The 24163-nt window shown below is 53.8% G+C and overlaps 6 protein-coding genes across 6 annotated transcripts; 1 reads left to right on the forward strand and 5 right to left on the reverse strand.

Annotated features, from left to right (window-relative positions):
* Positions 1-1749: 1749 nt before the first annotated feature.
* On the reverse strand, positions 1750-3796 carry SPSK_03155 (Woronin body protein HexA; the record flags this gene model as incomplete). The annotated part of the gene is made up of 4 exons (XM_016729996.1): positions 1750-2348; positions 2531-3075; positions 3097-3765; positions 3789-3796. The coding sequence occupies 4 exons, from the start codon at positions 3794-3796 to the stop codon at positions 1750-1752; spliced, it is 1821 nt and encodes a 606-aa protein (XP_016585377.1).
* Positions 3797-4329: 533 nt separating this feature from the next.
* SPSK_03716 (uncharacterized protein) lies at positions 4330-4734 on the reverse strand (the record flags this gene model as incomplete). The annotated part of the gene is made up of 1 exon (XM_016730550.1): positions 4330-4734. One exon carries the CDS (start codon positions 4732-4734, stop codon positions 4330-4332), a length of 405 nt encoding a protein of 134 aa, XP_016585378.1.
* A 2269-nt stretch (positions 4735-7003) lies between these two features.
* Positions 7004-10908, reverse strand: SPSK_02947 (uncharacterized protein; the record flags this gene model as incomplete). The annotated part of the gene is made up of 4 exons (XM_016729793.1): positions 7004-7667; positions 7755-8327; positions 8395-9657; positions 9728-10908. 4 exons carry the CDS (start codon positions 10906-10908, stop codon positions 7004-7006), a joined length of 3681 nt encoding a protein of 1226 aa, XP_016585379.1.
* A 2857-nt stretch (positions 10909-13765) lies between these two features.
* SPSK_03798 (uncharacterized protein) lies at positions 13766-14023 on the forward strand (the record flags this gene model as incomplete). Its single annotated transcript, XM_016730632.1, has 2 exons — positions 13766-13836; positions 13861-14023. 2 exons carry the CDS (start codon positions 13766-13768, stop codon positions 14021-14023), a joined length of 234 nt encoding a protein of 77 aa, XP_016585380.1.
* Positions 14024-18933: 4910 nt separating this feature from the next.
* Positions 18934-22446, reverse strand: SPSK_02978 (choline kinase; the record flags this gene model as incomplete). The annotated part of the gene is made up of 3 exons (XM_016729824.1): positions 18934-19839; positions 19923-22300; positions 22341-22446. 3 exons carry the CDS (start codon positions 22444-22446, stop codon positions 18934-18936), a joined length of 3390 nt encoding a protein of 1129 aa, XP_016585381.1.
* Positions 22447-23528: 1082 nt separating this feature from the next.
* SPSK_03693 (cytochrome c oxidase-assembly factor mitochondrial) lies at positions 23529-23992 on the reverse strand (the record flags this gene model as incomplete). Its single annotated transcript, XM_016730528.1, has 2 exons — positions 23529-23609; positions 23708-23992. 2 exons carry the CDS (start codon positions 23990-23992, stop codon positions 23529-23531), a joined length of 366 nt encoding a protein of 121 aa, XP_016585382.1.
* Positions 23993-24163: the final 171 nt, after the last annotated feature.

Raw genomic sequence — 24163 nt, forward strand, 5'->3', positions numbered from 1 at the left:
CAGTGCGAACCACGGTCGCGCACAACAGGTGCTCCTGCTCAAGCGTCGCCTGTGCTACCGTTTTCCAAATCACGACCTCCGTTGTTTTGGCGCACACATTATTCTTAACTTTTGTGCAATGGTGAACAATCACCATGCTGCAGAAAATAATGCAGGAAACATGCCGGACGTGAAATTGCGTCCCACCCACTACACGAAGTGCTTGGGGCTATTTTCTTCTCTAAACTGTCGTACTCTGTACTCTTATCTCCACAGATACGTTATACTCCATGTGTCGTATTAAGTAGCGCGGTGTATGACAGGTCCAAGTACGATATATTCCTCCCTGTGCGGCGTATGCCGTGCTGGTTGGCAATGGTCAGCAAGCGGCGGAGAAGAGGGCCAAAAAAAAAAACCAGGAACAGTTTGTTACAATTTCGCAACGGAGCATTATCCAAACCCGGTACCAGAGTGTCGTCGAGACTGGTCGCGTCCGACTTTACCAGGAACACAAACCGGTCGACATCTTATAAAGTGAAGGAAAGGCGGGCCACCAATGCGTCGCAGCACGCATCATGTCTGCTCGTATTGACCGACAGCCGGCGGTACTTCTCGCCCGTTCTTCGTATTGACGATGTTGGGGCACATTGGATTGTTGGGTCTTGGTATGAGTATCGGACGGCCAGCTGTCGGCTACTTAATTCGTAGTGTTCGAGTTTTCGACCTTTTTCTCGCCCTCCATTCGTCCCACACTCTCTGCGTTGGCAAGCTCCCGAGACGATGCTACGCAAGATGCATTGCACCCCTGTAGGTACGTCAAAATTTGACAAAGGATCCAGCTTGTACAGAGTAATTTCGACGCAATGGAGTACAGCATTGGCTCCTCGGCGCGAGCTATGCCTATTCTGGCACAAGCGAAGCTTGACTTCAGCCTCTCTTCAGCTGAAAGGCCCAGCCAGCCCATTGCGACAGCACTCGGCTGCCCAGGGTAGTCGTCTCGCAGCTCTCAATCTCCAACCTAACTGCCCTCGTGACAAACACGGCATGCGCGTTGTGCGTTGAATCCAACGAGGGCGGGAACGGTTGCGATTCTGCTTCTTTGCAGCACATAATTGAACACAATGAACACATCAACATACGGAGCAAAGCGTCTTTTACTTGACTTGAGGGTATAAGGATTATTTTAAATATCGTCTCGTATTTGACCTAAATTATAATGAGAACAACGCTTTTTTTATACAAATATCCATGTTAAATAAATAAATTATTTAAATTTAAAAAATCATTTTCAGATTTCGACAAAACACCGAAATTTAAACTAGAATAATAGAAGATCAAACCACCGAAGCCAAATGAATAAATACGAGACAAAACAAAAAAAGCCGCTTGTCGAAAACAATACTCGTCGATGAATAGCATCACCAGTAGGCATCAACTTGGGCCGCCATGCTGTCAGATTCACCTAGCCACACGACCATACAAACCACACGACATATCACATCGAGCATTTCGAACGGCAGGAGAATTATGTACCAAGCAAAATAAATTATATAAAAACAGATAGCAAGACTCATGAATATCCAAAAGTTTGTCCATCCTAAAAACTGCGAATACGACGGGGTTCTGACAACCGCGCACGCATTATACGTACACAAAAATGCTTTCTAAACACAAGACTCAAGGAAACGGGGGGTTACGCCTAACAGGCCGTGCTTCCAACGAAAAAGGAAAATGCAAAACGCATAATCATTCTTTTTGTTGGGAAACACTTTACAGGCTGGCACCGTGGACGACTTTCATGTCGACAGCCAGCTCGCGGCCGTGGTCGTTGACAACCAGGACGCGAACGGAACCACGGCCAGACTCGAAGGCACGCAGAAGGCGAGCCCACAGGTTGGACTGGTCAATGACAGGCAGACCCTGCTTGACGTCGCCAGTCTCGGTCATGGCGACGACGTTGCCCTCCTGCAGGTCAAGCACGCGGTACTGCTTGAAGACAGGGCCTAGCATGGACTGGACGACGACGCTCGGCGAGGGGTTAGAGACGAACGACGACTCCTCGTGCAGCTTCTTGGTGAAGAGATCGACACCCAGGTAGCGGTGCTGGCCAGTGGCAGCCGAGGTCGAGATGCGGATGACCTGGCAGGGACGGCCCTGGAGGATCAGGATGTCGCCGATGCGGATGTGGTGGCACGGGATGGACACCGTGTTGCGGGGCACGTCCTCATCAACGCTGCGGCGACCGCGGGACGAACCGCCGCTGGAGCGGATCGTCTCACGGAACTCCGAGACCTCAACATCGCGGCCTTCAGGGTGAATCAGACGGTCAGCAAGCTTGTGCACGCCGTGGCGGAACGAGTGGTAGTTGCCTGTAGATTGTGGCGGGAGAGGAAAACGAAACCGAGCCATTGCTTAGTAACCGTAGACGCTAAGAAGAGAGCGAACCGGCAAGAAGCTGGTCGCGTCGCACAGGAGAAAGGAGACGCAGAGAAGGGAAATGAAAAGCAAAAGGTAGAAAAGCAGGGAATGGGAAAAGGTTAAAAAGACTCACCCTCCTCGTCGTAGTAGCCCATCTTGTTGGATTTGCGGGTGATAGCCTGCGGCTCAAGAATGTCCTCGACGACCTTGGTCGACTTGCGCGAGAAAGTGCTGCCCTGGGTAGGACGAGCGATCGGTGCGTCGACGGTGGTAGAGTCCTCGACAAACGAAGACTGTTCCTGCTGCTGGGGGAAGCGGCCGGAATCGACAGTGGTGTCGGAAAAAGTGGTGCGAGCCTCTTCGCGGTGGTACGTGGGTTGGTAGCGGGTGCGGTATTCGCGCTCAGCGATGTCAATGGCGGTGTCGTAGTTTGGGCGACGAGAATCGTACTCTACAGTAGTCTCTGAGAAGGTCGTGCGGGGACTGACATGGAACTTTGTTAGCCGTGTGTCTGTGTCTGGAATGCCACGCGCGATCAGGCACCGGGAGATCGCCAAGGCGTTGCAACTGGAACGAGGAATGACGGCACGCCCCGAGCCTTGCTGGAATGCTTGGGAAAACGTGTCGCCAAAAACCGTTGCAAAGACGCCAATGTTCACTCTCGACGTCACCTCACGCCTCTCTTTGACATGGACTTACCGGTTTTCACGAATGTACTCTCGGCGGACACCAGGACGGCGGTAACGTTCCTCTTCACGAGTGACACGGACCTCTTCTTCCCGGTAAGGGTAGTTGTTGTTGGCGGACTCGTTGACAACGTAAGAAGAAGAGTATTGACCTTCCCGTCCGGGCCGTTCGTGGTGCTGGGGGAGTTGAACACTGAACTCCTCGTGGGTCTGGGTGGTGTTCACCTCAGTGGGCTTGTTGTCCTCCTTGTAGGAAGACGGAAAGATGCTGAAGGGAACGGGGACTCTGGCTTCAAAATCCAGGTTGACGACCTTTGACAGCGAGCACGAGAAAGGAAAAAAAAAGTGCGAGACTTTTTTCTTCCTACCAGGCGCTCTTTCTTCAAAGGAAGGGGAGAAAGAGAATGAATTAGCCGGAGCTAATTGGATGGACGATTTTGAAAGTGGTTGGGTTGGAACGTGAAGCTGGAGATGGATGTGGTATGGAGAGGAAGAGAAGGACGAGAGGAGAGAAGGGAAGAAAAGAGAAGAAAGAAAAGAAGAAGAGAGGAAAAGACGGCAGGAGAGAGGATGGGGACGGGCTGGCAAGAAATAGGAAATTTCGCGAGAGTACGACGAGGGAAGGGGGCACACGGGCAGCAGCGAGGCGGAGGCAAGGGCCAGCGGCTGTCGAGCGCCAACTCTGTGGGAAAGAGCACAAACTACGCAAACATAGGCAGGACCGCCCACCGACGGATTCGGGCAGCGCCTTCCCCGACCCCCAAACAAAGCTAGTAGACAACAAAACAAACCGCTGCTGCACGGCAACCGGCTTAAAACTGGAGCAAATACACAGAAGCAGGCCTGTTGATCCCTCCTGATCTGAGGAAAGGGGAAGCGGGGGGGGGGGGGCAGAGTGTTCCGACCAGGGCGGTGCAGCCAGGGCACAACTCAAGCCGAGCCTGTGGGATGGTTACAAAAGCACTAAAAAGAGGAGATTGGAGATTGGAGTGCACTGAAAAGTAACAAACTGCCCGAAAACAGGGTCCAGACGCTGGTGGGCGCTTGTTTACTTTGCACATGGAGTGGGTCGTGCCCTCCACTTTTGGTTCTTTCCGTCCTCTTGCGGTTGGGGCTGTTCCTAGAGTTTCTCTTGCTGTGGAAGGACCATCCTGGCGAGTCGAGCAAGTCGAGCAGGTGCGGCAAAGCGTTGTTATTGTTGTTGTTTACAAGGTGCCCAAATTGGTTAGTGGGTCCGCACCTGCAATTATCGGCTTTCTTCAGCTAGCTGCCTGGCGCCTTCCATCTTCGCTCGCTGGGCTTTGTTGGACTTTGCTACTTCCAATGACATGTGCGAGTCAGTGTCGTGTCTGTCCTTTTCTTTGCTTTCTTTGTCTCCAGTTTCTTGTCGCGACGCACTCACCGCTGGTTGGGCTGCAATGGACGAGACAATAGCAAGTGGCAGGTAAGGTGGCTGCACGACAAGTAGCTCCTGGCAGCTTCCTTGGGACACTGTCATTTCCACTTGGCCATCAATTGGCCCCAAAACTGCATCACCGACCACCCTGATTTGTGATTGCATGATTGCACATGCAGTCAATGTGCACGACCCGGTTCTGCCGGCCAATGCAAGATGGGGGGGAGGTTGGTTTTGTTCAGTGTGTTGGGCCATCTTGAAAAGGCTGCGCGACCTCAGCTGAAAATCAAAACGTGCCAGGATGCAGACGCGGCACGCTATTTGGACAGTATATACACAGTATCGACACGGTACAACACAAGCTCACGCGCATGCGACGCTCGATGTACAAATAAGGTCATAGCTCTGGTGAGCTGTGCATGTCCTACTCCGTGGAACCAGCCCTTTAAAGGCTCATTCGTACGACAGCCCATCGATGCGGTGCTGCTTGTTGCACCGCTGGCCTGCCCGATTGCATTGTGTTGTGAAAGCGCGATGACAGATATGTCCTCCGTGAAAGGAGCAGTCGTCGACATCTAAGTGACTTTTGCACAATGTTGATTGGTGTTATCTGTAATCCGATCTATCCTCGTGCTTGTCGTCGTTGCCATGGTGAAGACGCCGTCGCTTTTCTGGGACCGTCTGGGCTTGCTGGGATCGACGACGTGCAAATTCGCAAAACGCAAGTCTCCGGAGGGCGAAAGCAAGAGGTGATGGGGCGGCGGACCTGGCCATGCAAATACTGATACGTATCCCGTACAGATCATTCCCTGGTTGCTGGCGGCCATGCGAAGTCCCAAATACAGCTGCCCTCTAGCAGTGTCTCGCAAAAGCACATGTCTTGGCTGCAGACGGGGCAACCCCCTGGCCCTGCCTCCTCCTCTACAGAATTTGAGCCTGTCCACTTGCGTTCGATCGTGGAGCTCTGTCATTGGACCGACAATGTGGATGCGGACACCAGCTGTTGAACTTGCTCGCCGAGCTGCAAGTGAGCCGCGCGTGTTTCGATGTATGCGAAGTACATCGTAGCGAGGCAGGCAGGAAAGCCGTTTACGATGTAGAGAAAGGCTGGCAGGGCGTCCAGCTTGAAAGGAATTCGATGTGGCAGTCTCAGTTCCTGCCCCTGTGCCGCCTTCTCCTCTCCAGTTCGGTACGGGAGATGTTCAAGATTTGGCGGATGTCTGTCCAGAGACCCATCTCGCCTGTGTTCGCCAAGGGTTTGTTTGGTCGCAAATTAGTTGGGACGAGAAAAAATGGGTGGTGCTTCATTTCCAGTTCTGGGACCTCTTTTTTATCTGGGTCGTTTTGCTGGATCGATGTTCGACTGGTGGACGGAGGCTTCGGGTACCTGTCACTTTTGTCTGATTCTGTCGCCGCCCCGCCAATACTAGCAAATGTTGCCATGACAACACGCAGCGCCAGGCCGTCACGACGCGACATCCATGGCGAGTGTGGGCAACGGTGAGGCCCTGGACGTAATCAAGTCGTGGACAAGTCACGCTAAAGCCTGCCGTCGCAGCGCCCAATCAACCCGACGGGCCAGGGGAAAGAGGGGCGCCTGCAGAGGACCATTGGCTAAATTTATCCCATATGGGGAACCGCCAGGGGCATACCACCACTGCCCAGCGAAAACTGAGATACATCGTGCTCCGTCAGCTCGAGGCTGGTGTTGGCTGTACCTTTGCTCTTCCGCCCGTCTTTGTCTCCGTATCAACAAACAGGGAAGACGGACTGAACGCTGTCGTAATGTTTCGGATAGCAACACGTCCAAGAGAGCGTGATGGAGCCACCGCCCGGAGACCAAGAAGCGGTTATGCCGAGGCTTGAACGTTATTTCGTCAGCTCCAGCTTCTGATGTTTTGTGCGAAAAGGACTTCGTTGTTGTTGTTGACTTTGCTCAAATATTGACACGCCATGACAAATGCGAGCACCCATCGTTGCTGATACACTGAATCACCAAGTCGTCACATGCGTATAGCGTACTGCCGCGTAAGAAAGCCGTAGGCCACATAAAACAAGTCGCGTCGGATACAAAACATATTCCGTACATGTGGCGCTGTGGCCCTGCATTGAGATTGTAATAAATATAAATAAAAAAACCCCCAAGAAAACACAAAAGTAAAAGTCCGCCGAAACTGCTTGAAAAAAAATATAAAATTATACAGCCGAAGGGAAATAAGAGGCGCTCAGACGCAACGACGCGATGACAAGTTGCTGTGCAAGATGACAACATTAATCTGTTGTAACGGCCAACTTGGCTGAATCGAGTGTGTCTGACGTGCGAGAAGCAAAGAAAAGCATCATGACGGCCGAAAATTGGAGGAAGAAAGGAAAGTAAATGAAGGCAGGCAGAAGAGAAAGTGTAATAAAAACAGATCAAAACACGTGTGTCCAATTAAAAACAGATGCAGAGAAAAGATGGAAAGTGAAACAAAGTGTCGTGCGACACACGTCGTGCGCGCACTCCTCATCGGTATCCAATACTTCAACCTCGTCCAAAGAGAGACAGACCCAGATGGTAGGCAAAGCCGTCAAAATTGGCCGTGTTGGCCGCTACCCGGTTCGCCTGGATGGGCAAGGCGTTGACTGGCGGTGCCGCATTTGGAGGACGCGGATAGACGGCACCCGGCGATATGGGTCCTGGGCCGGATGCTGGGGCGAGAATGGCCATGGTCTCAGGCCGGAATGGCAGGCTGCCTGGCACAAACGTGGCCGACCGTGGGGACGGGGAAGACGACGTGGCCGAGATGCTGGGCGAATGCTGCGGAGACGTGAAAGCAGAGGACGGGAAAAGGTGGGGCGAGTTGGGGGTCGGGAATGAGATAAACGAATCCATCGTGCTGGCCGTTGGAATGCTTGAGGCGATCCCCGGCACTGTCCTGAATGGTGGGCAATACAGGGAGAGCTCGGGCATGGTGCTAGGGTCTGGCTGCAATACGGGGCCGCTCCCTCCATGCGGCTGCAGTCTTGCTCGGATTGTTCTCAGCACTTGCCGAGCCGCTTCTAGAATGTCCCGGAACATGAGGAGCTCCTGGAACGACAGCAGTGTGTGGTCAATCAGCTCGCGTAGGGAGACATCGTCAACAAAGACCGCCAGGGCAGGCAGTGCGCGGGAGGCTGCGAAAAGGAGCAGCAAGTAGCGGCATTGGCTGTGGTGGGTCAGCATCTAGCAGAAGCGCATCGACGATCCTCGGTATACGTTGTATCCTGCAGAGTGACAGAGGAGTCCAACTTACAGCATAGCTGTCCCAAATGCGTTGGGCAGTATGAGACGGTCGCTCTCGAGGCCATGGTACGCCCTGATCGTCTCGGTCATACTGCACACAACCTCGGCCATCTCCTCCATGTCGACATGTTGCTGCGGCTTGAGCAGGCTGAAGAGCACACCATAGGACCTGGCTTCCCAATAGGCGGAGCACGCGCGAGCCGTCCGGACACTGGTTTCTGTGTGGGGCAATGTTGCACGGCCTGACAAGACGGCATCGAACTGGCGCCGGAGGTTGGCAACAGCCGTGTCGATTTTTCGTTTTTGTTCTTGGGTTGGTAAACCGTTGTCCCCGTGTGCCTCACCGTAGATGCAGTTGAGGTGACCTCGCAGGGTGGTCTGCATCTTGAAGCCGCCAATGGCCACATGCTCACTCTCGGTCTCGCTCTCCGTCTGACCACCAACGACTGCCTCCATGCCGGCCATCATGGTGTCGTCGCCTTTATCATGTGGAAATCTCAAAATATCAGAATCTGGTGTTGGCACCATGGCTTGATACCGAAGAAGCTCAGAAGGGGTTTGTCCCGTCTCCGCATTAATCTCGCTGTGGGAATGCTGTGTTAGCTTTGTTCACGTTCTGTTTTGCAAGGTTGGTGCATGATGGTACATACAACTCAAGTTGCACACAAGTCCAGTAGAGGGCGACCAGCTGCCGTTCGTCCTCGACAAGCCTGTGTGGATACTGGTTGTAGTCAATGAGGGACAGACCGTAGAAGCCTTGGATGGCGCCGTGTCCTCCTTCACCCCCTGGGCGATGGATGAGAAAATGGACAATGTTGCCTGCGTTCCGGACGTGGCCAGCTGCATCTTGGATCCGTGCCAGCTGTCCACATAGCAACGCTGCCAAAAGATACGCCCGTGCTAAGTCGAGTGTGGGAGCCGGCGCCGATGTAGAAGTGCCTGCGGCCTCTGCCGGCCGATAACCGTGAGTACTGTTCGTAGTAGCACTGGAGGCTTGTTTACGTTTTTCAGCAGCTAGTTTCCCGGACAGATGATAAAGGATGTTTGTGGCCCGATCTGAGAATACAGGCCCAGAGTCAAATATGGTATTGTCCCACTTGGCCCAGCAAAGTCCTCCCAATGCAAAGACAAGATACTCAATCGCTAGCTCAACTTGTGCCTGGAACGGGACTAGGTCCGCGACGATGCTTTTTTGCGGTCGCTCAGCCGTCTTAGAACGCCCCAGGAAACTACCCACGAGTTGGCCGAGGCGTTGTGGTGGCAGGATGTGATAAAGAGCCTGGATGTGGGTAGAGTATTTCTCTACGCAGGACGCAAGATGTGATGAATTGGGAGGCTCGGCGTGCGGCAGTCGAAACAAGGGCCTATGGTTAATGGAAGACATAGCAGACACAGTTGGCTGCGAAGCGCTGTTTTGAGACAACAGGAGAGCAGAGTCCAAAGACTGTTGAAAGTCACCGACTTCTCCCTGCGGCCTTGCCGACTGAATGGCTGGTAGGGGAAAAGTGTCAGTGCGAGCCTCCGCGAGAATGCCGTGTATGACATCAACAAATGGAGACTTGTTGAGAAGTTGAACGACTGGGGTTGTGTGACCATATGGTAGGGTTAATGAGCTGATATCTGCTGTCATTGTGTCGGCATGGGAATTACTATGCGCGTGCTGACGGCTGTTTTCTCCACTTGCGCTTTCAGCATCCCACATGTTCTCCTCTTGAGAAATATGTACTCCATGAGAATAGCTCTCCTCGCGACCGCCAAAGCTGACACTGTGATGGGCGAAAGCAGAAGCTTTTGGCGTGACCATGGACGGTGTGATGGATCCACTGGCCTGTGGGAGTTTCTGAGACAGGTTGATCCGAGGGACTTTGAAACCGGCCTTGTATGCTGTACGTGGCCCAACCTCGCCTTCCACGCTGCAGGATCGTGATATTAGTTACGTCGTTACTTTTGAGTGAAGACAGATGTGTGTTTTGCTGTGCATACCTGGTAACCCTGGGTTCCCTGTTTGCATACGGAATGGGGCTGTGGCTAGACACCGGAGCTTCGGGAAAGACTGCACCATTGTCATCACAGTGCTGATGGGGGGATGGACACAATGGTTTGACATTCGTTCTAGGGCTTGCGCGTGGCTGCGAAGCTGGCGCCGGTCTAAGGAAAGGAAAGAAGTTGGCTGACGGATGTGGTGGAGGCGGCATTGGAAAGTCTAGGATCGTTTCTTTCACATCATATCCGGATCCAGCGCTGGAGGATGAATGCGGCGGCGGCAGAGGAAGAGGACGAGGGTGCTGCTGCATTGGATTGGGCGTGGGAATCGGGTACGCCGCCTGTCGTTGGGCTCCTTGATGCTTGTGCGTCCGCCTTTGTCGCTTTGAAACAATCTGCTGACGAAGTGGCAGTGGTCGAGAGTAGGCCTCGTGAGCTTGCAAAGAAGAACGACTTCGTTTCGGTGGAACTGGCTCAGCTGGAAGAGGGCTTCTGAGCTGGAATGGCAGCGATTCTCCGGCTGCCAGCGACATGGCGGTCAGAGGCTCGGAGCCGGGACCAGAGTGTGACTGCGATAATATTGTGTGGCTGGGCCTCGTTATTGCTGTAGCGGGCGTCTGCAGCGGTCGCTGATAATCGTGCACGATTCCAAAATTTGGCTGGATGAATTTGTACGACGGGTACATAGAATGATCGGGATGAGGGGATACCGAAGCCGGACGCACCGGTGGCGGAAACTTGTCTTCCCGACGAATCTTGCCCCAGGCCGGCCCCCGAATGACATGCTGTGGATTTTGTGCTTGAAGCCTCTGGTGCCTTCGGGAGTAGAACTCCTTTGGGAGCGGCTGACTTGCCTGGTGCTGCTGTGGATCGCCCTGTCCCTGTTGGTGCGTCTGGTCGGGCCGGTCGTCGTGCTGATTTTGCTGCTGTTTTCGAGTTCCTAAACGGTGGCTGTGCAGCTGTCGTGATGATGTCGGTGTTTTGTCTTGTAGAGGATACCGCTGCAGAGTGAGTTCAAACCCGGCGTAGGGATTGTGAATCGGCTCCGTTGGAGGCTGAGAGGTATCGATGCGGAGCGCCGGCACAGACGACCGTGGCATGACAACTTGTTTAACTGTTCCTGGAGCATCTTTGTTGGAAAAGACGGCCCTGGGTGAATCGTCGTTTCCTCGGTGAGCCATTTTCAGTACAGTTCCAGCGATAAGGCTGGCAGCCAGGCGACGCCACGTCCGTCATAAGGGATTTTGAGAGCATGGGAATGAGGGAACGGTCAAGTGAAGCACAAGGAGAGTGAAGGTGCAAGGGAAAACAAAGGAGGAAAATCGAGTACAGAGAGGGCAGAGATGGACTGTTTTGCACGGCTAAAACAGGGCCAGGATGAATATGGTAGCTCGAGGGAGAATGCGTAGGGGACAGGAGCGATATGCTCACCGTAGCCGGGTGGCGGTGGTGGTGATGGTGTGACGAAGAGTTGGCGACTGGTGATGACAGGGGGAAACGAGGACGATTAGTTGAGGGTCCAGGATGGGGATCTGGGCCCCTTGGAACAATGGCCAAGAGACGAAGAACCAGAACAGGACAAACATTATGCAAAGGAGGAAGGAGCTACCGTATATTTATTTATCAAGATCTGGAGGAAGCGGCGTCTGTCCGGCCCCATCGCTGCTGCCGCATCGGGTAGGCTGCGATAGCTTCCCTGAACGAAGAGCGGCAAGAGGCGCTAAATCGCTCTTACCTCGTTTGGAGAAACGCGGAAGCGCCATGATGGCGTCTATGGACGTATCGAGGCAGGAGTGAGGCGGAATGTTGAGAAAGAGCGAGGTGGACGGGGGCCGCGCATGGCTAGAGGGGGGGTCGTCAAGAGGCCTCGTAGGGCCGCGTCTGTAAGGCTAGGTCCGCTGCGACGTGAGGGAAGGAAGGAACCAAAAAAAAGGAACAAAAATCAAGAAATAAAAAAAGAGATAAAAAAACTTAAATTGATAAAAAACTTAAAGAGGGCAACAGACACTTACAATAATGAGACGAAGGAGACGAACGCGGGACAGGGCCAGAGGCGAACAACAAGCGCGTAGCTAGATCCGTAAGAACAACGACATGGTGGACTGACCCCTGCAGGCACACATCTGCGACTCCAACGTGCAATAGCAAACACTTCGCCGATCACAGACGCCCTCACAAAGCATTGGCCGAGAAGAGGCCAGGGCCGATGCAATGACACTGCCGATCGAGCGTTTTCCCCGGCCTTTCTCGGCTTACAATACGACTGCGACTGTCTGTTCCTGGCAATCGACGCGTACCCTTTGCAAAAAGGACAATATTCCATGGAAAGGAAAACATGACAATACGCGCAGGTCGGGCTCTCCCTTGCCGACCTAGTTCGCTCGTACATAGAAGCGCGGTTAAAAACTGCCCCCTCGAGCGAGCCGTTGGATACAATGTACAGGACACTCGCTAGCGCAGCGTAGTTGACGATGAAAGAAACACATCCAAAAGACGATATAGCTAAAAGGGGTAAGATGGGCAGGAGGGTGTGTCGAGGGCGGACTACGGGGGTGTGCAAGATTTCAAAGTGATGAGATATGGTAGAAATAAAGTGTGCTTGTGCACCGCGCCTAGACGATGTGGATTTTGATAGAAAACGTCTCGGCCGTCGGTTCGTCGGAGCCGTTGGTATGAGGGGAAAAACACACAGGAAGATAGAGAGACAGAGAAAGCACAGCCAAACACAATGAGTCCGGAGTAATGCGTGCAGCCCGTGCCTACTCGGCCGTGTGGTTGCTGTCTGTGACCGACTTCTACTTCGTAGGCGCGAATGGTATGCAGACAGGGATTCGTCTTGTTTGGCTCGTTTGGCCTGGGGGTTGGTTACTTTCCTCTCAGGGCTAGACGATGCTTGTGCCAATCAAGTCAGATTCTATGAGACCGTTGCGAGTGCAAGCCAGTCCTCCGTATTACGGCCAGTAGAGAACGTTTGTATTTTTTTTATCCAAGATAAAAGACACTGTTATGTTATTTCGTGTGCAGTGGCTTTGGTCAAGCAAGGAGGACGTGCTCCTTGATTCTGACCAACCGCGTGCTCTATTCTATCTCTTTCTGGCATCCTCGTCAACAGTCGCCCTCAGCTGCCGTTGATCACGGATGCTTTTGCAACCGTTGAAACGACGAGCACGATATGGGCTGCGATCGGAAGGAAGAGGAATGGAGGGGGGCTAAGGAAGGAAGGATTGGGCGCGAGTGCCGAGTCCTTTGATAGATCTCGGGGGAGGGGGCAAGAGATCGCCGAAATCGTTGAAGAAGGAAAACGTCGAGGACAAAGGGCATATGGGTGGAGCGAAAGGTACGGGGTAGTCACAGTGGTAAGTGCTCTGGCTGGGTGTTGCCCGAACGTCGTCAATCAGCACACCCTCTCTATTGCGCCCAGAGTTGTCCTGGGTTGTTTGTGCGTTGTGATTTTCGGTTGTCTGTTAGGTGTAAGTGGGCAGAGAGTGGGTACGCCAGATGACAAGAGCGGCCATGTGATAGGCCAGCCGGGGTGAAAACTCGCCGTCTTTTCCAGCCGCATGGGGATGGTTCGGTCCACAAAACAAGGGGAAATAGACGCCCGGCTTGGGATGGCACATGCAGGTTCTGAACAGCACATGCAGGCTGGCACACCAGAAATGCAACGCGGCAACCAAACGACGACCCAGGTCACTGCGACTGAAGGGCCACAGAATATAAAAACCCAAGAGACAAGGTTGCCAAACCCTGGCAGCCAGGAAAATGAACGATCAAAGTCGTGGTCCGGGTCGTGGACCTCTGGCTGTTGGGCTGTGGCTGCGTATTGCATACCGAGGGCCGTGATGGAGCAGAGTTCGATATGCAATGTGACGAGATGGTGACTGTGAACTGTTTGGGCGGTAAATTCAATAGGACAGAGACAGGGGTAAAGTACGGACCAGTGCGTCGTAAACGTCGGACGGTTCGCATTCAAAAGACCAAAGGATCTCATGTAGAGCAACGTGGTCGGACATTTGTCAAGAAAATGCAGCCGTATCCATGGTCGGACGGAATTTCAAAAACCGGGAAAGCAGAATTGGTAAGAAAAGCCCAAATGCCTCTCAGGGCATGTGAGATTAATTGCCATCTCTCAGATGCACCTCGGGCAAGATCACAGCATCGGATGTGCAGTCTCCCGTCCGTCCTTGCGCGGCAGCGCCCTTCCTACAAGCGCGGCTGGCCTTTCCTGGACGAGTACAACGCAATTCTATGGACGATCCAAACGCAGAAGAGGAATTGGATGCCGATGACACGTAGGCGATGTGCATGCGATGTCCAGGCACGGCGGCAAACATACGCGTCTGTTGGGGGCGGAGGAGGCAATCTCCAAGCAAGGGCGAGCAACAGCCGCACGCAAAATAGGTGTGTCACTGTGACCATCTCGTATTCTCTCCCACTATTGACGGTAATATGGTCGGAACTAGCCGCTGAGACTTCTTTTCTTTGCACACCACAACTCAACAACGAGTCTCCCTGCCGTCGCCTCTCCGCGCTTCATGATTGCACATCACTCGGTTTCGTCGCTTCTGTCGCTTCTCTCGTCTCTCTCGCCTCTCTCGCCAGTCTTGTAGCGCGATGATCGACCATCACGGCGGCTTTGCCGTCTTCATCTCTTGTTCTCCGCTGGGGGCGAAGACGGAACCAAGATAAACAAACGCGGGCGTGTATTTTCTGCAGTTGGTCTGTGTTGGTTTCTGTTAGCTTATTTTTTTTCTTGCTCGCGGTGGTTTTTGTGAGACTCGATACTCATTTCTGATAGTCCATGAAATACATCTGCAAGTGACTCGTTTTGTCGTTCGTTGCCTACCGGATAGACTCCCCGTTGTAGCCGTAGTTTCAAGCATGAATTCGTATTTTGACCAGACGATGATGTTACCAGAGGCCGAGCGGCACTGGCACGGCAGCAACGCTGTCCAACCACTTACACGCATTTGGCCCCCGTACCTGAGCTGTCACACCGTTTGTTCCAATAGCACAGCAGTACTTCGATTGTACGTCGTAAGCGACCCACTTCATTTCACCTACCTTTTTGCCAGAAATATCATTAAAAGACGAAAAAGCATCAACTTCAAAATGCCAAAAGTCCACAAATATGTATTATTTGACACGAGCTTTTTTAGTAATGATTTTTATGTCTAAATATTATAAAAATTGTAATATTGAATTTAAAGAATTTGAAGATTATTTTTACAATTAAGTTAATTACTTAGCGTACAACGATACTTTGAAACGGAATTTGAAGGTTTTGAAAATAAAATTGAAATTCACACTTTTTTGCCGTGTTTTGTTGACATTTTCTTACGAAAAGGTGGGCGAAAATACGGGCGGGATCACTCGCTCCTCTATTTTTACACAAAAAGGGAAGAACGTACGGGGTGTGCCGCTCGTCTCAGGGTCTAGTCCCGGCTGTTTCCCAGCGGCCGCTAGCGTTAGCGCCCATGGGCACACCCTTGACATCTCACGCCAGCCACCTCTGTGCGCACCACAAAAACACAAGAGATATATATAAAACGAAGCGAACGAAACCATCTACGTGAAGACGTATCTAGCCCCATCTTGCGCCGGTACCCTCCATCATGGCACCATCTCGCCCACTTCATCCGTCAGCTCCACCTGACTTTATCTGGGCGTTACACCGATTTCCGCGGCGGTGTTTGGCCCCCAGGCGAACCAGAAAATAGGACGAGCCAGCAAAGCACACACAATATAAGCATCAATATGGTAAGTAGCCGCCTCTTGGCCTCACTAGCTAACTGTCTGCTCGAGCTTCTGCCCCCCAGGTTGATTTTTGAGGTGTCCTGCGCTGCCGCAGTTGCATCGGACATTGTTGTACGGAGTACGGAGGCATTCTTTTTAGTCCATTCATTCCGTTTATTTTATTTTATTTTACTTTATTTATTTAGACAAGGAAGCAAAGGTCGGCGAGCTTCGTAGTCCGCCGAGCTTTGAAGTATGAGTCTTGGCGTGGGCATTTCCAGTGCAGTAAGACCCACTTACAACCATAAAGTATGAACAAAAGTGCCAGCCTGGTCTCTGTATGTTGTAGATGTAACACGCTTTTTTAGTTCGCTTCGATGATACGCAAAACAAGTCTGCCCGACGGAGCCTTTGTAGTCGTCCCTGTCTCGGGATTGGACCTGGCATTTGTGGCTTGACTGCTGTTTTTCTCTCTCTCTTCTACTTACAACCCTTTTGAAAGTTGTGGTCTTTCTTTTTGTGTCCCGTGACCGATGACCGCTGCTGATTCTGAAACGAAATCAAGTCCACAGATGGAACCCTCTCCAAACGGCAACAATCCCCGCGCAATGCCAAATACAACAGGCAAAACAGCAGAGGGTCTGCTACGTATTCCTCGTCTGTACGACGTAAATGGCGTGGCCTGTCAAGAATGCAGATGGCTAACCCTTTTTGGCCTTTGGGGGTCGGCTGTCATTTTCAGCGCATCAAATGTTTCTGTCACAGTGTCGTACCGACTGCTCAATCCCATTTTTTTGGTGACTTTCCCAGCCTTTGTCGGCTTTGTACCTGGACCAGACCAGGGTCTAGTGATATTCAACCTTTGCATGCCGGTGCAGCAAAACAAACTAAAGAATCAGCGTCGCAGAATGCAACAAAACATGCTCCCTACAATCTTGTTGTGCAAAAGCCGAATCGGGTAAGGGGGGATGCAGCTCACATGGACCTGCATTGGATTTGGATGTGGATAACCCACGCGTGGTTGGCTCCTGGCCTGTGGTTTAGCGCCAGACTTTTTGATGTCGCTTTCGAAGTCCGCAGTCTCCCTTGCGTTTTTCTTTATTTCTATTTTAATGCTTATAAAAAATCTATTCATGATCTTGTCTTACTTCAAGTGTTACAGCCAACAAGTTCGTTCGCTGTGTGTGGTGTGGGTACAGTACACTCCAAAGTGTCGTGTGGCAGTCCTTTTTGGTATCGTATCACGGCGTATTCTTCGCACACGTCGCCGTGGATGTCCATGACTGTTCTCCGCCCCCCGTTCGTTGACAAACGCCATAGACGCGGCGTACTGTGACATTCATTTCTTCATCAGGAGCTGCTTTAAAAAAAAGAACTCAATTATCTTTCTCCCATGACTATATTATCATGACCACCATAAGTTCCTGACTGCTTTGTCGCTTCGATTCCTCTATTCACATTATGCATGGTCCCTAACTGTCTGCATTTCCTTGAGACGGTCGCCAAAAGTGGCCAGAAAACGATTGGCTTTTATTCGTCCATATTGTCTGTAGGTCGGCTAGACCCGACCTCCCTTCCTACATTTTTTAAGCCTCGCCTGTATCCCCTCTCGGCAGAATATGGTGCAAAACTTTGTAAAACAGCCGCCGTGGCCTCTTTCTCTCTACATTTTTGATTTACAGAGCCTTGGTCATATTAAATTGTGGCCCTCATCAAGACATAATTCACTGAGGATCTCTTTCTTCTTTCATTTTTCTTGTTGGTTTTTCTTTCTCTTTTTCAGTTTTATATTCTCTTTTTCCTTCGCCCTCCCTTTACCACTTAATGAACTGGTCAATCGCGTTTCTCCCATATTTTAACCGCAAGCGCGCAGTGCAGTGCCAACAAATCTCTGATATTAAAATCCCCACAAAATCATAAAAGGGGAAGGCTATATTGTGTGATTTAATGCCCTGTGTGATAGAGACAAACCGAGAGATTCAATATGAGAGTGCGCGTGTGGTACAGGGACGGGAGGAAGGAGAAGGAGAGGTGCGTTGCACAGACACGGGGGAAAAAAATGGGTCAACATGCAGCAGCAGATGCAACAGAGATACAACCAGATATAAAAACATACTTTGCGGCGACACGGGACAAAGAGGTCCCTGAGTGACTGAGAGAGAGAAAGCTGGAGACAGAGCCAACCACGACCGGGCATATAGACGCCCCGCCTAGGCTCCTTTTGTCTTCCCTCCCATTCAGACGCCGAGATGGCCGAAGGAGGTCCAGACAACCTGCCGAAGAATTGCCTGTCGTGCGCCTTGTTCCGTTGGCCTGTGATGGTGGTATGGTCACGCAGTGCAAAAGCATGGTTGCAGAGGGCCCGGCCAGCGCCGCACGGCTGTTGGTAAGAGTCGGCGTGTAGCGAGGGATAAAAAGAGTGGTTACGAGCTTGTAACCTGTGACCATTAACCAGGAAGTCAGTTATCAGGAATCGGGGAAAGTAGACACGGAATCTGAAACCACCATGTTGTAAATCAAGGCAGATTCAGTGAAACAAAAAGGCGACTGTGCGTCCCCTTTGACCTTCCTTGGGGCCTCTGACCTGGCATGCATCGTACAGGGGGCGACCGCTTTTGGCCGTTCTGTAGCCCGATGCAGCCACCGTATGACCTTTAGTGACCTCCGATCTGCAGTGCTCGTGGAGTAGCAAGTGAGCCTTGCGGAATAGAGAAAGAGAGGAACATCCAATGGAGTGCCAGTCGCTGCTCGACAATACCTGGCACCGCCGGCTCGCCAACCGCACGGCTCCTGCAAAACAAGCGGCGTCCAGGTGAAGGAGGTGCAGGCTGCGCGTGCATCGGCGTGAATGATCCAGGCGCCATCTAAAAGGGGCGTTGACTGTTTGGGAATTGGACGTTGGCTAGGCTTCCCATCCCTGCCTGTCTCGTCTCATTCTGCTTTTGGTCCATTCTGTGTCGCATTGTCCTTTGGGCTTCAGCGCCGCACGCTCTCTGATTTGTCGGCCTGCCTAATTTACCCAACCTCTCTCATTGTTCAATTGTTATTTCTCTCGCGACTGCTCCTTGGGCCCTGCATTCATGTCATCTTTTTGCCCTTTTTGTTTTATTGTGTCTATATAAGGACAGAGGGCTAGGGGAATCAAAGATGGGGCCGTGAAAGAGTAGTGGAAACGTGACACGATATCGACTAGGTGTAGACAGACTACCCACGCAGCAAAGTCCAAGGCAGAAGGAGGGCTGGAAGGCAATGGCGAGGCAATATCGCGACGATGTCGAGTAGATAATATTGACGGACGGATCGACTGCGAGCAAGACAAGAATTTATTGCTATGAATTTGCTATTGGGCATAGGTTGATCATGGCTATGTGTCGTGTGCGAAGCTGTCTATCCCATAGTGCGCATGCAATGCGTCTTGGGGGATGGTCGTCCTCACAAATCGCTCACAAACACCCCGACCATCTCCGATCCTAGTAATCAATCATCTTCACCTTCGACTGCACGTCGGCCGGCAGCTCGTCCAGCTGCAACAGGCCCGCCTTGATGCAGTCGCCTAGCACAAAGAACGCACGCTCTTGCGCGTAGCCGAGGTAGTCAAACTCCTCTTCGGGCTCGGTAGCGTCATCGGCCTCGACGGCCTTGCCGTCAATCGTAATATCGTCGTCGTGATCCTTCGCAAGAACAGAGGCAGCAGACGACGAGCCCTCCTTGGGCGGCAGGCTGAATCCGGGCACCTTCGCTTGCACAATGCCCCAGGCCACCCACATGGCACTGTTGGCAGCGCGCCACAGCCGCGTCTCTTCCATGAGCTCATCGACCTGCCGCTCCAGCAGCTCTTCGCGCCGGCGCTCCTCCTCCATCCAACCACCCGGCGGCGCGCGCGCGTCTAGCATAAAGTCGACAATCGAGCTGGCCGAGGAGGCTGTGTGCGAGATCGACTGATTCGGCAGAGTTTGGGCCGACGGCAACGTGGGCGGTGCCGAGGCGGTGCCGGCCGAATGCACACCGGCAGACAGCACAGGCCCGGAGAGCGGCTGCTCCAGTAGAGGTGGCAGAGGCGGCAGCGACATGGGGCCGAAGCGCGGTGTGCTGCTGGCGCACTGGTGCGGGAACTCGGGGCGGTGGTCGACGTAGGCACGGATGAATCGGCGCTGTTGCTCGGGCGTCGGATAGCGGTCGGCGAAGCAGACGTGCGAGGCTACGCTGTCGTGATAGTTGTATGTCCACTCAGTGAAGTGGTTGGCAAACTCGTTGCCCGGAAGGTTGGCCGAAGCGTACTCAAAGTCAATGACAATCAGCTGCTTGTGCTCATTCTCGGGCTGCAGCAGCGGCGACCGTTCGTCGGGGCGAATGCGCAGAATGTTTCCATATTGTGTCTGTAATAGTGGTCAGTACGGTCTGTACGGCTGGAAGTAAAGAGGGGTTAGACAGGTGTAGGGACACAAAACACGCGACTCACATCGTTGTGGGCAAAGATTAAGCGGTCTCGGATCCTTCGCGATCCGCCGTAGTAACTCTTCACCATCTCGCGATGTTTTTCGAGAAGCGCCTTGAACTTGGGCCACTCCACGCCGCACACGTAGCCTCTCGACTTCCAGGTGTCGATAAACGAGCCGGTCTGCGGCGGCAACGCCGCGTCGCTGGGGACGGGAGCGCCGTCCTGGGCAGCCTGCCGTTGCAGGCGCTCGCGCTCTGCACCGAGGCGCACCTCCCGGTCGAGGAACGTGATTGTGGCTTCCACCGTGTCCAACCAGCGGTCCCAGTTCCGCCACACAGTGGGGCCTGCGTCCAGCTCCTCCTCGAGCAGTTCGACACCGTCGTGCAGCTCGCGCATTCGCTTGGCAATCTGCTTGGAAGTCTCAGGCTCGCGGAGGTTGGCCGCTGTCAGCGTTGTTGCCTTGAAGAACTGCTCGAAGCGGCCGTTGGCAAAGGTGCCTAGCAGGCGAGGACCGATCTTCTTGCGTCCCAGACGGCGTAGGACGCTGAGCTCCTTCTCACGGTCGATTAGGTGCTCCACCTGTGGGCCGTAGATGCGAAGTAACAGCTTGTTCGGCAGCACGGTCTTGCCGCTGCCACCCGCCAAACTGAGCGTGCTGCTGGAGGGTGTCAAGCCCGATGGCATGACCAGGGGCGACATCCCGGCGTCACTTCCACCACTGTGGCTCTGGCTCTGGCTCTGGCCCAGGCCATTGTTGCTGTGCTCGCCGCCGCCCAGGTCTGCGGGAGGCGACACCACATAGACGGCATTGGTCAGCGCACCACTGAGACGCTCAACGGTGATTGTCTCGCCAGCGTCGAGTGGGACCTTGCGCCAGCCCTTCAGGCGGAGTGTGTGTGCCAGGCGAATGATTTCGTTCTTGAACTTGTACCATGCCTGCCGCTCCTTGTCCTCGCGCCGGCTCGAGATGGACCCGGCGTCTGACGCAGCCCGGCCGCTGCTGCTTGCCAGTGGGATGCTGGTCGTAGACGTCGAGTACTTGAGCGTCTTGGAGTTGTCCAGGACGGCATCGCAGCCCGGCACCAGCACGTCGCCGTCCATGTATTCGGTGTCGGACGAAGCCGTGCGACCGGGGAGATAGCGCAGCGTGCGCGAGTGGCGGCGTCCGCTGTTGCTGATGCCGCTGCTGCTTAGGCCGCTGCCGCCACCGCCGCCAATACGCAGACCGCCCACATAGTTGGAGATCGACTCGATCCCAAGAGCGGACATGTTGTCGTCGATGATGCGTTGCAGGCGGTCGAGAGACACGTCGCTCGACGCTGAGCCCGTCGATGGTGCACGGTGGTGTCGTGACACTGTGGTTTGACCGACAGGGATGTCATCATCGTCGTCACAATTGTCGACGGCGGCTGCTGAGGTGGTGTCGCGCGCGGCTGCAGTGTTGTCAGCTGCTAGCCGCTCGCGGCGCTCTTTCGTCTTGCTGCTCCGCTTGGCACCGTCCTCGGCCGGCGGTGACCGGTTCTTGCGGCTGCCGTGAGCCCGAACCTTGCGGGACTTGCGAGTTTCCTTCTTGATGCGCTCGTGCTGGATCCACTCGCTAATCTGGGCGAGGAGGCGGCCACTGATATGATCGACGGCGCGGTGACGCTGCTGGTGGTGGTGCTGCTGTAGCGGGTTGATGAGCGGCCGCACGAGGGGCGAGGCGTTTTGGCGCGGGTCGTCGGCGGCCAGCTGCGCCGGCGAAGTCATGTACGTGGCCAGGCCATCGAGACTGGTCTGGCTGCTGACGGAGTTCCGCGAGGACGCGGGTAACGGCAAGACGGCCGCCCGACCGCTGAGGCGCTTAGCTCCTGTGACCGTGAACTGCTTGCGAGGCGGCAGCTCCTCGACGGGCGGCGGCTCCAGGACGTCCGTAACGTCGGGCTCGGCGATTTGCACCGCTGTAAAGCTGTCAACATACATTCTGCCAGCGGGAAAATGAGAGAATGACAAAGAAGAATGGTGAGTAGCCCAGACAATACTAGGAAAGAGTGTCATAATAAGGAGGAGGTGAGCCATTGAAATAGGCACGCGACAGTGACTAGCCGAGTTCTCAAAAAGGCACACGACACTAGCCACCATGCAGTACAACAAAGGTGCCAGCCCCCACGCAGCAGCAGCAACTGCAGCAGCAAGGTGGCCACCGAGGGCCACATGACCCCTTTTTGTTGCGAGGCATATGGTAGATTGAAGGTCGACGGGGGCCAGACCGAGGACAACGACGGGGGGTGAGGGCGAGTAAGCACACAACACCAAAAAGATGTGCATATAGCTGCATGCATGAAATTGCGCAGAGATAAGACAAAGACAGACCAAAACCAAAGTCCATACATATGGCGCGAAAGACCGTAAACACCAAACTATCAGATACTCATAGAGAAAATACTCATAGAAGCTCACCTTTTGTCAGGCCACTCAAGGGCGGCGTCCGGTCGGAATCGTCGCGCAGAGCTGACCGGAGAGGCACCGATCGGGGCGAGCTGGTCGGCGCCTGTGGGTTGGACATGGCGCCCGACTGTAGTTCCTGCGGCTGCTTTTACAGCGGCTGCTGACGGCTTGTGCCGTATCGAATCTGATCCGCCAGGAGAAGACGCCGGGGCTGAGGACGAAAGACGGAATGGCGTGGAAACAGAGGACGCGAAAATGGACGCCGCACTGTCAACACGGCGGTCTACAGCCAGCCCGCAGGAGAGGTATGTAGCGCGTAGGCGGCAAAGGCTGGTAATTTCTGTAATGTCAACAGTCAATGGTCAACAATAGCGGCTGAACGTCTGTGGTGAGTTGTTTTGCCTTTATCGCGAGCAAAGGGCACAAACGATGTTTGTTGAGGTCCTCTGGTGCAGAAATGGGGCAGGAGCCTCAGTTTTGGCCCTCAGGCTTCGATCCGCTCCCATTCTGGCCATTATGGGCCACTTTCACTTCCAAGGCAAGTGCGAACGTCACTCATGTATTTTTCGCCTCTGAATCGCATTGGTGCATATCGTGGGATTTATATGTATTTATCCGAACTATCGTCTCATGCACACCACCATACTACGGACCGCCCATACAGAGACACGTTAATAATGTGAGGTCAGCCACCTGCAGAGTGGTCACCCGACCGCAGGCGGTCCGGGTCCAGACGCCGTTCTGCATTCTGCTCGCAGGCTGGTTTGCTGTTGCTCATGCAGGCCATGCATTGTTCGCAGTGTTTTTTTCGCCTGCACATCCCAATTGAGCTGACCGAGTGCATATCTGCATGCCAGCCTGTAGGCGCTGTACACCTGTGTCTCAGTAGGAATGAGCGCCGCTAAAGTACACAGCAATTACACAGCACGCGGGATGCTCCGCACACCGCCGTTTGATCGGCTCGCATGCTCTGCTCGGTGGCCAGCAAAGTATCGTCGGTCAACTCGATGAGGTGTCACCTGACGACACCTTACCGGCCTCAAAACCGTCGTGGTTCTTCAGCTGGCCGGGCTCCGGCATTGGCATTCGGCCGTGCTGTCAGCAATCGGCCGCTGCTCCCATCTTCAGCTGTGCGGCTGGCATCGCTTGCATTCCTTTGTCCGCGCCCTCGTTTGCTTGTTTGTTGCTGCTCGTCGACCCTTACAACACGCCGTCGCTTTCGCCCTTCAGGCGCTCAACACGTTTCTGCTCCCAGTTGTCCAGATCCTTGTGTGCCAGTCGCTGCCAACACGTGTCAGTCACAGCTGATCGCTGTCGATTCTTCCCAGGGGAAAAAGGCCTCAACAAAAGCTTTTACAAATGCTCCAGAGTCCACTTACGTTGTATTCTTCACGCATGTTCACCCGCCGGCCGCTCTTGCCGATGCCCAGCTCGTCCTCGCGCGATACCATGCGCACCTTGCGGTCGTGCCGTTCGTAGCGTATCGCCGTCGCCGGCGTCAGGACAAACGACCCGCCAATGATCACGGCCATGAACGGCAGCCCAAAGAGCAAAAACGGGTGCTTGGCCATATGCGCACGGTAGCGAGCTGCAAATGTGTTGGCGTCGGCCGCCGACCGGTACCGGTTCTTCTGGAACGCCATCCGGCGGAGTGATGGAAGCATTGTCGGTGTCGAGGTGGTGATCGAAAGCTGTGTCGAAGGTTTGTGTTGTCGCCGGTCGTCGCAAAAGAAATGGCGCGACGTAGGATGTGCACTGACACCGCGAGCACTATTTTTCTCCAGTGCGCTGGGGCCACAAGGGGGACAGTGCGGCTAGCAGCGGGGTGATCTTCC

This window comes from Sporothrix schenckii (genome assembly GCF_000961545.1).
Source record: "Sporothrix schenckii 1099-18 chromosome Unknown Cont47, whole genome shotgun sequence".
NCBI classification, from domain to species: Eukaryota; Fungi; Ascomycota; class Sordariomycetes; order Ophiostomatales; family Ophiostomataceae; genus Sporothrix; species Sporothrix schenckii.